General features: G+C 46.8%; 1 protein-coding gene across 7 annotated transcripts in view; it reads right to left on the bottom strand.

Annotated features, from left to right (window-relative positions):
- The window catches only part of LOC6032095, a 148,510-nt gene that overhangs the window by 49,038 nt on the left and 81,263 nt on the right, over positions 1-18,209 (bottom strand). For all 7 annotated transcript variants that reach the window (XM_038250268.1, XM_038250289.1, XM_038250279.1 and 4 more), the window contains one exon: positions 742-6,609. In XM_038250268.1, the coding sequence (XP_038106196.1) occupies positions 742-6,609 (5,868 nt within the window). The remainder of the gene's footprint in view (positions 1-741; positions 6,610-18,209) is intronic.

Genomic DNA, 18,209 nt, shown 5'->3' with positions numbered 1-18,209 from the left:
CCTGAACTTGCGTCACATCCAACATCTTAATAACTCACTCAAAGTGACATTTATTTATAAAGTTTATCAAGATGGTCACCGAACGAATAACACGCAGCAAATGGCGCGAAAAACAACTCACTCCGGAACAACTAAGAGAGTTGTTTCTCATAAAACCCACGCACAATCTGTATATTTCGTATACAATTGTGTTTCAGCCCCAAACAATTATCTCATTTCACTGCCGAGTGAGGATGGCGGACTCACCCTCTTCGCCGAGTGAAAAGATGATAAATTTTGGGAAAGTATTCCTTCCCCCTCCCCCTTTAGGCTTACAATACCTTCGCGATCCGTCGCGACGCGACGCGACCCTGGTCAAGATTCCTTTTCATTAAATATTCCAAACATTCTACCGTTCAAAATAAGAATAACAAGGGCTTTACCACCCTCCACAACCACCCACAAAATAAGCTTCCGATTCCCACGATTTCTCTTTCGTTGGGGCGGTCGCACCTGTTACCCTCTGGCCCCCGATTAACCGAAAATGTTAAATTTGGAAAACGTGCTTTTGCGAGGGGCGTCGCGACGCCCAAAACACGATAATCCGCGCACGGCTTTGTTGTGTCAAACTTCGCTAAAATAAAAGAAATTTTTCCCAGAACTTGTCGGATCCAAGTTGGCCGGGTCTCCATTACGCAATTTGTTTGAAGTGAGTTGAAATCGACTCCACTTCCCTGGAAAACTCTCAAATTAAGAACTCACCGCTTAGATTGCTCTGAACGCGACGTCGTTCGCGGCGTGGATACGGCGGCTGCTGCAGGCCGGGTGCCGAAACGGCCCGTTTGGGGGCACTGGGCGGCGGCGGCGGCCGGTGGTTGTTGAAGCCCGGAGCCCGGTAGCGGGCACTCTTGACGTTGTTCTGCAGGAAATGGTACACACTTTGGGACTTTTGCATCACCGACGAGGTCGAGGCCGAGCTGGCCGGGGCCGACTGCATGATCGTTTGGATGTTGGACGTCGGCAGTCGGGGCAGTGAGTTGGTGTTGACGGCAGTGGTCGCGTTCTGGAGGCTTCGGGGAAGGGTCGAGCGGGACGCGAGGCGGTTTTCGGTGCGGCCAGAATCGTCCGAGTCGGTATCGTCGGGGACGCTGGATCTTCGACGGCCAGTTTTCTGACTCTGGGAGGATCCCCACAGTTTGGAAGACTCGAAGTCTTCTCGTTCTCCGCCGATGCTGCCACAGCTGCGGACACGATCGAGCTGTTCGCGGCTGAGGTTTTGGTTGTTGAAGAGCAAATCTCCAGCGGAACGTCGTTTGGCCGCTAGGACCGATATCGAGGATGACGAGTTGTCCAGCATGGATAGCTTCGACCGGGAGTCTCCGTTGGCCAGCAGGGCTGACTCGAAGCTTCCTCTCCACGAGAATCGCTCGTAATCGCTTGCTTCCTTCTCTTCTCCGGCCATTTCTCCACTGTTGGACGACTGATGGTGATGGGGTCGTGCATCGCCCAGCAACAGGTCGTGACTCTTACTCCGCGGTAGCATGTACCCGAGATCCTCGTTCTTCTCCATATTGCTCTCAGAGGTACTGTCATCGTCCTCGGTCGTTGTGGCCGAGATGTTCGGTTGGACTTTGGGACGCTGGTGGTGATACCTCATACTGGTAGACTTGGGCGAGGCACTTGCGTGGGACTCTCCACTGCTGACTTCGTGCATCAACGCCACCAGTCGACTTCCGATGTGGTGCATCACCTTGGCGATCAACGGCGGTGAACTGTCCGCACTGGTGGTTGGTTTCTCCTCACCCTGTGTCGTGGACATCTTTGACAGAGATGCCACCAACCTCTGGTACACGAACGCCGTTTCCTTGTTCAACGTGTGTGGTTCCTCGATCAAACCACCATCGCCCATATCTCCCTCCTCGTCCTTTTCCAGCATATCAAACTTGTTGATAATCTGCTGGCAACTGGCTGAAATCTGCTGCTGAAGGGCGGACTTTTGCGACACCGCACCCTCCAAATCCGAGCTCGTATAGTCCGACGAATCGTACGAATCCGACCAGGTGTCCTCGCTGCTCAAGTACTCCACAATCTCCCGGACCTGCTCGTCCCGAATGCCGGGAACCGTTTTCATCAACCGCGTCAGTTCGTTCTCAAAGTAAACTAGCTGCGGAGGCTTGCTCCGACTCCGTGCCTTCGGCACCGGAGTTCCGTGCTTCGGAGTGTTCGACTCACTCACAGCCGGCGTGGAGTTCCTCGAGGCAGCTCGACTGTTGGCAGATGCCACCACCAACGTCTTGAAGAACTGTCTCATCTTAGACATCATCAGGTTCGTTTCCTCGTCCGAGCTCCAGTTGTTGAAACTGTCCTTTCTCACCAGATTCGTCGGGGGAGGTGCCCCACTGCTGGCCGAAGCTCCGGCCACGGCAGCAGCCGCCGTCGTCTTATAGGAACTGTTTTCTTCTTTGAGATCAGTTTTGTTCTCCTCCTGGATCTCCTCGAGCTCAATCTTGAGCTCCGGAGACCGTACCGGCTCGCCATCCTTGAGCAGATCGTCGTTACTTCCGATGAAGCCACTGTCACGACTGTTTTGCTTCTTGCTCTCCGAGAGGGGATTCGCCAGCGGGAGTTCCGGTTGAGGCGTCTTGCGACACTCTTCCTCGGAACCATCCTTGTCGGATTTGTGCGGCAGCGAGAGCGGCTGCAGATCCGCGTCCTGCGTTTTCTTCGAGAACTTCTTTTTTCGCTTCGCTGTATCGTACAGGCTTTCATTTTTGTCAGCCTGATTGGCGGATTCGTCGCAGGTGTCCGTTTCGGAAGAGTCAGCACACTCGTGCCCATCGACTCCCTGCTGCTGCTCCGCTTCCGAATCCTTCGCAAGCAGGTTGTCCAACGAGGAGCTCTGCGATCGTCCGGCACCTCTGGCTCGAACCAGCCGCTTTCGCCGCTGCTCGGGACTCGGATGACCTTCGCTGTCACTGCCCACACTACCACTGCCATCCGATTCGATCCTCTCCGACGAGAATCCCATAAATCCGGTCAGGAAGTACTTCTCCAACCGGGATGACGCGAGGTCCGCCGATTCCGATGATGTTCCCAGTGATTCCTCGGGACCCCCAAGTGAATCCAACCCCTCACTGCACACGGAACTGCTCTCCGAGATACTGTCATCACGAATGTTTTGCGCAACCTGCCCGGACGTTCCATCCCCGAGCCCGTAGAAAAAGTACTTTTCCAGCTCGGACGCCGATATCCGATTCCGCTGCGAGGCCCGGTTCGATTCCGCCTCACTATCCTCGCAACTCTCCTCCACGATCGTGTGCAGCGTGAAATCGATCGCGGCCCGATTATACCCGCGCAATTCTTCCTCCCGATCGACCACACTCAGCGAAATCTCCTCCCCAGAATCATCAATATCCGACTCGGTGGCCGTGGTCGTCGCGAACTCTTCCTCATCCTGGCTCACCTCTTCCACCCACGAATCATCATCCGCGAGCCCGTCTTCTAGGCAGATCACCGCCGACAATGTATTCGCACCTGTCACTACCGTTACGTCTTCGCTCATCGCAGCGGAACCAACACTTTCACTAATCTCTTCTGCGGCTGAAACCGCTACATCAGGCGTGGTGGCTAAAGATTCCGCGCTAAACTCGCCACCGTCCACTTCACCAAGATCTTCCACACTACTCAACACTTTCCCACCCTCGACTTCGTCGCCCTCCACTACACTACTGCCCGCTATTGCACACTGCTCGTGGTCGTTATTCGTTGTGATTTTCACAGGTCGGCGGTTCGTTTGCGGGGAGGCCTGCTCGAGCGAAAAGTTAAAGTAGCCCGCGAGGCCACGATCGCCGCGATCGCGCACCCGAGGTTCGTCGTCTGGACCGACGCCGACGTCATCGCCTTCACCCTCACCGTAGTCGTCATCCTCCTCGTCGTCGTGCATGGCCCGCGAGATCCAGTTGGTGTGCTTCACCGTGATCTCGTCGTCACTGCTGCTCACGATCCGCGTCGTGTGACTCGTCACGATGCTCACCTGATCGCTACCGTTGCTGTTGGTGGCCATCGAGATGGGTTCGCTGTCGGGGCCGCCAATTAAAATTAAACTCTTGTACCGATTGTTGGCAGCATGGGACGCTGCTACACGAGAGTTGGTTACATCCGCGTTGGACGATCGTTCGTTTACAACTGAGCCAACACAGGCGCGCGGATCGTGGTCGTCGTCGTCGACGGGTGTCGAGTGTTGGGTCGTGTGTGTTGGTGCGGGCTCACCTTCACCACACCGTTCGCTGCTGTGTTTGTTTTCATTAGGTTCGTGGAGTTGTACCTGAGCTGTGTTTGTTTCAGCTACCTGTCGGTCGTCGTCGTCGGACGCCAATTCTATGTTTTCTTGTTCTATGTTACGGTGCTCACTCACACTAGTAACGGGGTTGTCGAGTTGTGGGCAGCTTTCGTCGTCGTCGGTGGAGGGAGCTTTTTCACTGTTTTCGGACATTTCTTCCGCGGGGAGAATCTGGTTCGATTCTGGTGGTTGGCCTTCGGCCGAAATCTGCTCCTTGAAATCTTCACTTTCACTTTGATCCTCGTCGTCGGACGGGACTGGGCGGATGTGCACGAGGACGATCCCTCCGGTGTCTTCGGGTGGTTGCGGTTGGTCGTGACCGGAGCCGGGACAGTTGGACGAGGTGCTGCTGGAGATGTCCGAGTCGCTGGACTCGATGTCGGAGTCCGTGTTGACGATCAGAACCTGGCAGAAGCGCTTGGATTTGGGCCGTCGATCAGCGATCGTGCCCGTGTCATCGGTGTCCGTGTTTTCCGATGAGCTGTACGACGTGGACGAGTCCGTCCCACTGCGGTTGACCAGACCTTTCACTTTTAGCAGCACTGGTTCGCCATCGCCCGATACCACGTAGTTACGTTGCACCGAAATCTGGTCCTCGCCGCCGTCCGAACTGTCCGCGGATGATTGAGACGAGCTGAACCGACTCTCGGACAGCAGGTACCCTTTCAGTTCTTCGCCGTCACCGTCATCCATCATCTGGCGGCTGCTATCGATATCGCGCAACTGATAAGTCCCACTATCATCACAGGTCGCACCGACTCCGTCGCCAACGGTACTGGGCTCGCGAATTATTCCAACTGGAGAAGCATAATTTTCCCTTTTTCCCTGAACCACCCGAGCTCGAGGGCCATCGTCAGTAGTGGTAGTAGTGGTCACTAGTATCGGCTCACGTACACCAGTGCCGATGTCATTGTACGTACCCTCCTCCTTCTCTTCTTCACACTCTTCGCGGCGAGATACAGTTATTACCAGCGACGACGACGGCTCTTCACTCACACCACCGTCACCACGTGTACGACACGATTCAGGTTTTTGCACTTGCACGTCGTCGTCGCTCACAAGTGGTCGTCGTTCATTTATAATGGCTTCGTGACTGCTGTTGCTTGTTGTGGGTTGTTGTTGTTGTTGGTGCACTACTGTAGGGTTTCTTTTGTTGCCTTCTGGGGAGCAGGAGCTTTGTTCTAGCTGTGGCGTTGGCGACTTTAAACCTTGATCGGAGGGCGGTGGCGGCAGCATCGTGGCCGGACCAGTGCCGACCGTGGTCAGTTTGGTACTAATGCTGGCCAGCCGATCGTGCCCATCATCAGCGTCAGCAGCATCGTCAGTGTTGCGAAACATTTTTCCATCGTCGTCACTAGTACAACTACTCTTCGCATCACTGGCGATGATGGTGTTATTACTAGTTCCATTACCGCCCATGCCCATCTTGCCTTCGTTGTCAGAACTCTTTCGGTCCATTTCCTGCTGCTGCTTATGTTGGCGATCGACCGTAATTTTAGCTTTGCCGCTCTTTGGCTGCTGACTGTGATGATGATGGTGATGATGGTGTTGGCAGCAGCATGACGACTGCATGCAAGTCCCGTTATTGGCCAGTAGGGCGCCCTCGCAGTTCCGCCACAGCTGCTTGATCAACTCGTTCTGGGACTGCTCCTTCAGGATCGTGTCCTGCAGCTGCTTCTGCGACCAGCTGTGGAACGTCGACACCGGCACCGGAATCGGAACCGGAACCGGAATCGGCACGTACTGCGTCCTCAACCCACAATCACACCGGCACGATCCACCCTTAAACTTCTCCAAATTCCGAAACTCTTCAAAGTTCTCCAAGAATCCCTCACTCCTCGTTGGCGACGACGACGACTCCGTGTGCGTCAAAAACTCGTCGTCCGTCCCCGTATCATACGCGCCGGCCACTCCTCCACTCTGCCTCCTGTACAACATCGGCGAGGTCAACGGGGACGACTGCAGCAGTGACCTCTTCCTCGGCGTAGCCCCCTTACTCCCCCCACCACCCCCACCAATATCGTACAGAAGCGTCCTCGTCGTCGTACTAATACCCGGCTCGAAGTAATCCCAATCACAATCATCCAGCGCTATACTGTGCCTCGTATAAGCCGACGACGTCGTAGAACTACTATCGCACTCCTCCTCCTTGCTCGACGAGTCCGAACTGATAAACACCAACCGGTAGTCATCGCCGCAGCAATCCGTCCCAAACCTGCCCGCTTCCGGCTCCGACGAGGACGAGCCCGCCGCAAACGCCGAATAGTCCTCGTACCGCGACCTCGCGTAACCTGGATAAAGGTGCACATCGATTAGCAAACGGCGCGACTCCATTGCAAACTGACGCCACAACTCTTAGCATTAGCTTACTACACCCCGGAGGTTAGTTAGTTAGTGCACTACAACACAAAGTACGAACTGGCGCGATCGCGCGCTTGCGACGGATTTGGTTAGATGCGAAGGCAAAACCCGTTTCTGCAATGTTCTTGCGAGTGGCTGTGTAGGCCCACCACCACGATCAACCGACCAACCGACAGAACCACAACGCGGGGACAAGACAGAGATTGAGAGTGAAATTCTTTGCATTAATCAAACGCCCACGCCGGAGACCTAGATTAAGCTATTTTGGTTAAATGTTAGTTTTGCGCGAGTATGGAGCCGGATGACGCGGGGGTGGTTAGAACAATCGAAAAAGGGTTGTACTGGGGTTAGTGGAATCGCAACTCAAACTACGTAATTATTTGTTAGTATTTTATTTTTCTTACAATGCAAAATACTTGTTGTTATTTTTTATTATTTTTATACATAACTCTCTCTACAACAAAACTCCAATTTTAGTAGATCTTAAATAACAACTAAGCATCCAATATCAATACATTAACTGGGTGTTGTTTAACTGGGCGCTCGATAACTGGGCTGTAGCCCAGTTAAAAAGCAGGCAAACTTCAAACAACAATAACAAAGCAAAATTACCGAGGGGTCAGTGGATGCTAAAATGAATATCAACAAATAAAAACCATTTTTAAATTTTCATGAAGTTTCATGTCAATTCAATTCAATTCGGTTTTATTGGCGAATAATCAAGATACAATAAGTTCTTTTGAGGTACATAACAGAGTTTTGGAGTTCCTTTCAGCTGTGTGTTACATCAAATCCATTTTGGAGCAATTATTACTTGTAAATAAAGGTGTCATCAAGAGTAAGAAAAAATAAGAAGTTTCATGTCAAATCAAAAGTATATCTGATGTTTTTCAAAAAGAAAGTTCTTAGTTTTTAAGAAAACACTTTGTTGATTAATGTTCATTTTCCTAAATGTAAAAACAAACATTGGAAAACAAGAATTACTCAGTTTACCATCGATTGCAAAAATGACCCTGAATTGAATAAAATGGAAAAAAACGTTTAATTTGTGATACAGTATTGAAGCATATGTTCGTTTAATAGGCCCATAATGCATCACTTTTGAGATAACGGTGCAGTTTGGTTTTAAGCCAGGTTTGGTATGCCCAAAGCAGCAATTTTTAATGAATCATGACTCGAGTTTGAAAGTGGACAAAAATCCGAAAGAATAAAAGATCGAAAAGACAAAATGTCGAAAGTGCAAAATCATGTTTAAAAATACGGAAATTTGTGAAAATTTGAGTATTTTACGAAAACACTTGAATAAATTGAAAATGCATTCGAAATGCCGCTTCGTTTGATTCCTATATTGCGTATTATGAAAATTAGAGTATTTTCACAAAAATATGGTATTTTATAAAAAAAATAGCAGTTAACAAAAAATATTTAATAAAACGAAAATGCATTAAAAAATCGCTTCGTTTGCTACACGCATATTGCAAATTATGAAAATTTTAGTATTTTCGAAAAAAAAATGATATTTTGAGAAAATTTGAGTATTTAACGATAACACTTAAATAAATTGAAAATGTATCCAAAAATTAGATTCGTTTCATTAGTTTGTTGCAAATTATGAAAATATGAATATTTTCACAAAAAATGTGGAATTTTTCATACAAAAAATGTGGAATTTTTCTCTAAAAAAATAGTATATTACAAACTAAATAAAAAAGGAATAAAAAAATGACGCTTTGTTTGATACCCATATTGCAAAACAAAAAAATTTGAGTATTTTCCAAAAAATACGATATTTTGAAATAATAACAGTATTTTATGAAAACACTTGAATAAATTGAAAAGAATTCAAAATTTTGCTTCGTTTGATTACTCTTTTGCAAGTTATGAAAATTTTAATATTTTTAAAAAATACGATATTTTGTGAAAATTTGAGTATTTTTCGAAAACACATGAATAAATTGAAAATGTGAAAACTATGCATGGCATGGATTAATTCGCTAGTTCGTATGAGTTTATAGCTTATTTTTTAACGCTTATGGAACAGAGATTTCTTAAATAACTTTTAAGTAGTCCTGTTTTGCCTAAGATAAGCTTAAAAAACGAATTTTCGACCTATTGTTCATTAGACCTTTTGTTCATTCGACCTTATGCCATACATTCATAGGCTAAGTTGTATAAAGGTAATAGGTATACAAAGGAAAATTCAGGAAAAATAGGTGCACTATTGAACAATTGATTTTCTCATTGCACTTTTTAACACAATGATATTTTGTTCATGACTACCAACATATTTTAAACTATTAAAATTGCTATCTTTTTTGCTTTGGCTAAAGTCGGTCAACACGTTATGCTCTAATTACGATTAATTGAAAATTTTGTGATTTAGACAAATTTCAAAAAAAAAAAATAATATCTTTTAAAAACAATATTTTTCAAAAGGATTGGAAAATTTCCTAAGAAGAAAAGAAACAAACAGGAAAAATGAGTTTTTCCAAGTGTCAGTAAAAATGCATTAATTTTTCAGATGACATATCTTAGGATTAATTGGATCGAGTTTTTTTTTGGATTGAAACTTCAGTGAAATTTTCAGATAAACTTGAACAAAACCCAAGTAACCGTGGGACTGTATATGGTAGCTTTAAATCCCCTCTATATCAACATACAAAGTATGCATACAGAGTCTCAAAACTTTATATTCGCTTTATACGCATGGAGGTAAAATTGAGTGGCGACGGGTAGAGTTGATATAAAGTTATACCGCGGTAAAACGTCAAAATACTACCTACCGACAGTACTTGAAATAGAATAAAAAGCTTTGCGCGCAGCTTTCTCTCTCTCTTGGGAGAGTGCTTTTCACGCTGGGATGACGGTTTTTGAAAGCTTGTTTGCGTTTTTTGCTGTGTTGTGCTTCATTCGAGATTCTAAACTGCGTGTTGATTTGGTGAAATTATGTTCGTACATTCTAGAGGTGGGCAAAAAAAGAGCGAGCCGCTCAAAGAGCCGGTTCATTAAAAAGAGCGAACGAACCATGGCTCACAAAAAAAGAACCGCGGTTCTTTTTTTAAACTCCGGTCTTTTGAAAGAACCGTTCCAAGATGGAAAAAAATTTAAACTTGTTATATTTAAATATAATTTATTGAATTTCCAACAAATTGTAGTGTAAAGTTAGTTTTTGAGATTTGAAAATACAATTTCAAATATTTCAATGCTAATAAAAAAAATAATCCAAACATTGTCAACATGTACTTTTTCAAGTACTTTAGGATAAAAACGGCATGTTAATGAGGGGCTTTTTCACGACATTTTCAGAGCTGAATCGTCATATTTCATTAGGGTGTCTATAGCAACTTTCCCATCAATATATATTGAAAGATTGTCAATAAGATTTATGTCAATATTTCAAAACCACTTAATAGTTCAATAGTTTTTAAGCTCATATGTTCAGTTTCCTATTTTTTTAAATTCAAAAAAAATGATTTTTTAAACTATCGTAAGGTTTTTAACCAGATCGTACACTACAGTTTTACCCGAATACAAATTTGAGCATTTAAAATTGCTTAACTTGTAATTTACTATCAAAAATCTTCTAAATAGCTCAGAGATTTTTGGAAAAAATAAATAAATCCTCCTGGTCAAATAAACTTCATCGTTTATAGACTTTTTTCAAATAATTTATATAATTCCAATGTGAAATAGCTTTAATAATCACATCATTCTTAAAAAATATCCTTTTCATCGATATTTTGAAAAAGAGCGAAAGAACCGTTCAAAAGAGCGGTTCTTTTTTATGAGCGAACGAAAATGAGCGGCTCCTAAAAAAAAGTGGTTTTGCCCACCTCTAGTACATTCTACATGGTATTTGCATGTACTTTTTTCTGAGACAATAAATGTGGTGAATATTGAATTTAATAAAAAAAATGTAAACGGAAAAGTCGAGTTTTTGCAGGGAAACTTCATGCGAATGCTTCCGTCAATTTTCATACAAATTTTAATTAAATCCACTCACTCGCGTAAGTAAGTGTGAACTTTCAATTTGTTCACCAGCGTCAATAAAAGTACCCACGAAACTTTCCACGTACCGTAAACTGGGGTCAATCGGGACACATGGGGCGAATTGGGACAGCAGTTTTTACCATTTTGGAGCACAATATTTAGATTTTTCTGGTTGGTTTCGGTTAGAACAGACTCAGGCCTACAAAATGTGTACATCCGTTTCTAAATTTAAAAGCTTTAAGTGCTCTAGAAACTGCTGTCCCTATTCAAACTGTAGTCCCGATTCACCCCAGATTACGGTACGTCAATTACGCAGTCACGCACGCACCCCAAAAACAACAGCAAGAAGAAGAGAAAAAAAAATACATTTCGTAAACAAATCAGCTGAAATACGCCTAAATTACCTCGCACGACACAACGTCTTCCCCCTTAAAAAACACGAGCCAGCAGCAACCTAAGTAATCACAAATCCCTCGTAATACGAAACGATTCGCTATTTTAAGCTCTCGCCGTCACGCCAGGGATGAATACGAGTACGAAAGCCGTTTCTTCAACCAAATTGTCACACACACACACACACACACACACGTACGACCGTCAAGTACCACCTGGAGAAAACGCCCCCACCAACCGGCAGCAGCCAGCCAGGTTTAAACCTGTGCCAGAAAATCTGCGAGCTCAAGCGTTTATTCTACTTTATTCTAATTTTACCACAGAATTGCTGGCTTTTGCAGCGACGACTTTCGGTGCCTCTTGAGTGGCGTCAGCGTCACACAACGACACAAAGGGGGCACGATCCTCTTTAGAAATGACACCCACTGGCCCCACCACATCGTTAGTGAGAAGATGAGAGAAGGAAGAAAAAGAAGTGGCACGCGGGTAGGTAGAAGAAGGACAGTGACTGTGCGATTGTGCGACGACGACGACACGTGACTGACTAAACGCCTGGGCTATGACGATTGCACCTGAAGGTATGCCAGTCAGTGATCAATATTCATTACGTGGCACATTAAAATTAAATGATAATTGAATTTTTCGGTTCGCCTGCGAGTGGAATAATGTTTTTTTTTTTTTTTGCAGGAATTGTGCCGTCAGGAGCGTTTAACCTGTGCACTGTCAATTAGCTGGTTAGGAGTTCTAGGAAAGCTCTGAATTTGAATTTTATTACTCTATTTATTCTTTAAAGGATTTTGGTAAATTACTCATTTCATGCGAAAAAATATTTAATGGAGGGAACAAAAAGTTTGAACAATACACATTTTGGTTAAACCGAAGTGTTTCCGGTGTTGGTTCAATAAATTTAACTTAAAAAAAGTCAAAGTAGTTATGTCACAGACATAACCGGAATGGCGTAGACTTACGTAAAATTTAGATATGTGGACATGTGGGTTTTCCATATATTAATTTGAAGAATTAGCTATATATATTGGAAGGAACACCCATTCGAACGGCAAAGAGAGGAAAGAAAGAGACGAAGGAATTTTAGCGAGCCGAATGGGGGGAGGGAGAGGGGGGGCATAGGGGTTGGGGGCGAGAGCAGCCTCAGAAAGCTGTGCATTCCGTCGCCCCCGAAGACCAAAATTTGTTCCTGAAATTTAAATTGAAATTAGCTCGCTGCCTCGTCCCGGGTGGGACGAAGGCAACTCATTCAACACTCTAGAATTTGATAAGATGAACTCTTTCAGAAGCGCTCGCCGCGAATGCGACGAGCTAGTTGGCCCACGAGAGGCTTTTCGGCGGAAGGCAGCAGGCGCGCGCCTCATCTTGTTGATGCCTCGTCCCGGGTGGGACGAGGGATGGGGATTGAAGCACCTCCGAACCACAGCAACCACGAAAGATCCTATCGGTCCGGCCATCGAGAGGCAACTGGCTGACGGTGACGACGAGAGGGCGATGCGCACTTCTTTTCCAGTTCTGGTCCCTCTCTCTCCTGCTGCTGCTGCTCTGGGCTGAGCTTTCCTTCCGCTGCTGCTCTGGTCTCTCTCCTGCTGCTGCTGCTCTGGGCTGAGCTTTCCTGCTGCTGCTGCTGCTGCTGCCGGTCCGACGTCTGAGACGTGAATGATGGAATGGGCTCTGGCGCGCGTTCTTATGTATGATTTCGGCCCGCTACTTCCCTCCTTTTCGCGACCGACACTCGGTCGCGTTGCTCGGATGATTTTCCCTCAAAATAGGTACTTGACATTCCCGTCCGTGAGTGGGAAGCGCTCATTTTGCTTGCAAAATCTCTGCATTTTGAAAACATTTTAAAACATTCAATTGTTTCAATAGTTAAACTATTTTGCCAACAATGAAAGTTTTATAGCAAATTGCTGAATAATTTTCGAATCGAATGGCACATAAATCGTGTCGATTCGATTAGAGGGAAGGAAGATATAAGCGTTTGACGGATGACGCAGTTAACCAGGGCCTTCGGCCCGGGTTTTTTGGGATGACACCCCAGTACCTTCGACAAAGACGTAAGTCTACGTCAAAATCAAACTTTGAAATTCATAAAGCTACATAATTCACTTATAATTTGTTTATGCCTTCTTTTCTTTTAAATGGTCATTTTTATTTATAAATATCTGAGGAAAGGTTTGAAGATCATAATGCTAATCGATTCGATACATTTTTTTACAATTACAGAATCTAGTCCTGTATCATGGGAAGTGTTGCCAAGTCCTAGGAATATATTACTTATCGTAAATGTTATAAACTACCTACTGAACGGTAGGAAAAAACGTGGTAAAGTAGATGCCGAATATCTAAAAAGCGGTCATATTTCAAAGTGTTGGTATGAAGCTAAATTTTTTTTTTTCGTTCTTGAAAATAAAACATTTTTAATTGCTTATTTTTTCCGATTGCATCAGGTCAAAAAATGACTTATTTCAGACAGGTTGATACAACAGGTGCCAAGATAGCCAAAACCGCCCCATATTTTAGGGATGTAAAATCAGAGGACAACAAAATTACTAAAATTGTAATTTGTATTGAAAAAATATGTAAAACTGATTGTAAACTATTCTATGTATTTGTAATCAAATAAAGACTTTTTAATATTTGATCAAATTTAGAATTTCGTGGCCACATACTGGTAACAGACGAAAAACTTTTTTGTCATAATTTAATTGATATTTTGCTATTTTTTAAAGTAGCATAACTGTGAGGATGGACAAAGCATATTGTAATACTTTTTCTTTTAACATTTTTGAAAATCAAGCTTGAAATTGCATCTGAGTGATTCAGTGATTCAAAATTAATACCAATATTCTTAAAAAAACAAGGATCTGCTTAAGTTTGGAAGACTGCTTATAAATAAAAAAAATATTAAAAAATAGCTTATGTTGTCTCAACTTAGGGTGTGAGGAGGTAATATGCACCCCGGGGCAAAATGCACCCCCTGCTTTTCTCGGAGTTTGGAAGAATTTTCCGGGGAAAAAATCATAGAAATTGGAAGCTTAACATTGCTAAACTATTCTGGAAAAATTTGAGCATCGCATTTTAAAAACAGCTTAAGTTATTTGCAAAACATTAAAATATTGCGTTTTAATCTAATTTTCATTGAACTTTCATTATGATTTTTGGACAATATAAAAAACATTAAGTCTGTGTGCGTGAGTTGAAGCACGGGTGCGTTTTTCTGACCGGTCCGTCGATTTTTCTCGAAAACCCGCGGTAATCCGGTTCCAACCCGGCGTGAGTGTCCGTGAACTGCCGTCGGAACGCATAGTGAACCGTTTGCACCTGAAAGTGAGCCCGGTGATCGTGATTAATCAAGGAATTTCGGCTCCTAATCTGCGATCCGCACGGGTCAAAACAAAAAAAAAAAATCGCCGCAGAAGAGTCAGTGCAAGTGCGACGCGGTCATCGTCATCGTCATCGTCGTCGTCGTGTACTGTGCTTTGTGTGTTGTGAAAAAGAAGCCGCGTGAAGTACTTTTGTGTTGTGTGTCGTCGCCTTTGCTGGACAAGCCGAGGCAGATAGTATAGCAGCGAAAAGTACAAGGAAGGGAATACGCAGAAGACACCCAGAACAGGGTTGTATCCTGAGTGCGAAAAAAAAAAGTTGTGAAAGTTTTTTTTTTTGGAAAAATAAATAAAAAAATAAAATAAATAAACAGTACGAGAGGTCCACCGCGCACAAGCAAGTACCCCCCCCCCCCTTCCCCGTTGAGCGTCTGAATCCCAGGTGAGGGGCGGCTCAAAAAAAGGTGCCTGTTTCTCAATCTTGAAAGCGTCTGTATCCCAGGTGAGGGGCGGCTTTACAGTGGCTATTGGGAACCACACCCCCTTTCCCCGCTGAGCGTCTGTTCCCTAGGTTAAGGGCGGCTCAAAACCCCGGCGTTCGACCCTTCCGCCGCAGTGAGCGTCTGTTCCCATGTTAGGGGCGGCTCATTGCAGGTAGTAGGTGGTTGACACCTCCCCCTCATTCGAGCGTCTGTTCCCAGGTTAGGGGCGGCTCGAAACAGCGTCTGTACCCCAGGTTAGGGGCGGCTGAGTAAAAGTCCTTGTGTCGGCGTGGGACTTTAAACAGTACCGGCACGATGGTCCTCCGGCGAGACAGGGGGTTGGTGCAGGCCACACGAACCCGCCGTAAAACACCAGTGCAGGAAGCACACGATGCGAGCCGGACCAATCGGCACGGAACTGGACTTCTTACGAGGTCCCACGATTGGAAGCTCGGAACGTGGAATTGCAGGTCTCTCAAATTTGACGGGAGTATCCGCATACTTTCCGACATATTGAGGGTCCGCAAGTTCAGCATCGTAGCGCTGCAGGAGGTTGGCTGGATAGGTGCGGAGGAGGTGCAAGAGTACAGAAGGATTGGCTGTACAATCTACCAGAGCCGCGGCGAGAAAAAGAGGCTGGGGACAGCCTTTATAGTGCTGGGTGAAATGCACGATCGCGTGATTGGGTGGACCCCGCTCACCGACCGAATGTGCGTGTTGAGGGTTAAGGGCCGTTTCTTCAACATCAGCATCATAAACGTGCACAGCCCGCACTCAGGAAGCGAAGATGACGACAAGGACGCATTTACGAGCAGCTGAACTGGACGTACAATAGCTGCCCAAAACATGACGTCAAAATCGTTATTGGAGATTTTAACGCTCAGGTTGGCCAGGAGGAGGAATTCAGACCGGTGATAGGAAAGTTCAGCGCCCACGTACGCACGAACGAAAACGGCCTGCGACTGATCGACTTCGCCACCTCCAAAAACATGGCCGTACGAAGCACCTGCTTCCAGCACAACCTCCGAGACAAGTACACCTGGAGATCACCGCAAGGAACGGAATCACAAATCGACCACGTTGTAATCGACGGTAGACACTTTTCCGACATCATCGACGTCAGGACCTATCGCGGCGCCAACGTCGACTCGGACCACTATCTGGTGATGGTGAAAATGCGCCAACGACTTTCCCTGGCGAAAAGCGTTCGGTACCGCCGCCCTCCGCGGTTGGATCTGGAGCGGCTTAAGATACCGGAAGTCGCATCCCGGTACGCGCATTCGCTGGAGGCTGCGTTGCCAGGGGAGGGTGAGCTGTTGGAAGCTCCCCTCGAGGACTGCTGGAGGAGCGTCAAGGCAGCCATCACCAACGCAGCAGAAAGCACCATCGGATTTGTGGAACGAGGACGACGGAACGATTGGTTCGACGAGGAGTGTCGGGCGATTTTGGAGGAGAAGAATGCAGCACGGAGGGCAATGCTGCAGTACAATCTCCGTGATTACGAGGAGGCGTATGGACAGAAGCGAAGGCAGCAGCACCAGCTCTTCCGGGCAAAAGTGCGCCACCAGGAAGAGTTGGAGTTTGAGGACATGGAGCAGCTGCATCGCTCGAACGAAACGCGCAAGTTCTACAAGAAGCTCAACGGATCCCGCAACGGCTTCACGCCGCGAGTCGAAATGTGCCGGGATAAAAATGGAGCTATCTTGACGAACGAGCGTGAGGTGATCGACAGGTGGAAGCAGCACTTCGATGAACACCTGAACGGCGCAGAAGCAGAGGCAGGGGCTCAAGGCGGCAGGAGAGAGGACTTCATCGGTACAGCAGGAGAAGGAGAGGAGCCAGTTCCCACGATGAGGGAAGTTAAGGATGCCATCAAGAAGCTGAAGAACAACAAAGCAGCGGGTAAGGATGGTATCGGTGCTGAACTCATCAAGATGGGCCCGGAGAAGCTGGCGTCCTGTTTGCACCGGCTGATAGTCAGGATCTGGGAGTCAGAACAGCTACCGGAGGAGTGGAAAGTGGGAGTAATATGCCCGATCTACAAGAAGGGGGACAAGTTAGATTGTGAGAACTACCGTGCCATCACAGTCCTCAACGCGGCCTACAAAGTGTTCTCCCAGATCCTCTTCAGCCGCCTATCGCCAATAGCGGAAGGTTTTGTTGGAAGTTATCAAGCCGGATTCGTCATGGGGAGATCAACAACCGACCAAATCTTCACTGTGCGACAGATCCTCCAAAAGTGTCGCGAGTACCAAGTTCCCACGCACCACCTATTCATCGACTTCAAAGCCGCGTACGACTCAGTCGATCGCGAAGAGCTATGGAAAATTATGGACGAGAACGGCTTTCCCGGGAAGTTGATCAGACTGATCAAGATGACGATGGATGGGGCTCGGTGCTGTGTGAAGATATCGGGTGCGGAATCGGACTCGTTTCCTTCACTCGGGGGGCTTCGGCAAGGCGATGGGATTTCTTGCCTCTGTTTCAATGTGGTACTGGAAGGTGTTATGAGACGAGCGGGCTTCAATATGCGGGGCACGATCTTCAGCAAGTCCAACCAATTCATCTGCTTCGCTGACGACATGGACATTGTTGGCAGAACGTTCAAGGCGGTTGCGGATGCGTACACCGGCTTGAAGCGGGAAGCAGAGAAGGTTGGGCTAAGGGTGAATGTGGTGAAGACAAAGTACCTGCTGGCAGGAGGAACCGAGTCCCTTAGGGCTCGCATTGGACCAAGCGTTACAATCGACGGGGACGAATTCGAGGTGGTAGAGGAGTTTGTGTACCTCGGATCGTTGGTGACGTCGGACAACAGCTGCAGCAGGGAAATTCGGAGACGCATCATCGCTGGAAGTCGTGCTTATTTCGGTCTCCACAAGAGCCAGAGGTCCCGGAAATTCTCCCTACATACGAAGTGTTCCATCTACAAGTCGCTGATAAGACCGGTCGTCCTCTACGGGCACGAGACGTGGACAATGCTCGAAGAGGACATACGAGCGCTAAGCGTCTTCGAACGTCGAGTGCTAAGGACCATCTTTGGCGGCGTATATGAGAACGACGGATGGCGGCGGAGAATGAACCACGAACTTGCACAACTCTACAACGAACCAAGCATCCGGAAGGTCGCGAAGGCTGGACGGTTGCAGTGGGCCGGTCATGTTGCAAGGATGCCGGAACGTACCGAGCAATTGAGCCAACGGAACCAGAAGATCAATCCTGCGAAGTTGGTGTTTGTGTCGGAGCCGGTAGGAACAAGACGTAGGGGGGTGCAACGTGCGAGGTGGGTGGACCAAGTGGAGAGCGATCTAGAAAGTGTGGGTGCACCGCGAAATT

Source organism: Culex quinquefasciatus, chromosome 1, assembly GCF_015732765.1.
Source record: "Culex quinquefasciatus strain JHB chromosome 1, VPISU_Cqui_1.0_pri_paternal, whole genome shotgun sequence".
Classification (NCBI taxonomy): domain Eukaryota; kingdom Metazoa; phylum Arthropoda; class Insecta; order Diptera; family Culicidae; genus Culex; species Culex quinquefasciatus.
This window is presented reverse-complemented; position numbering and strand designations above follow the sequence as displayed.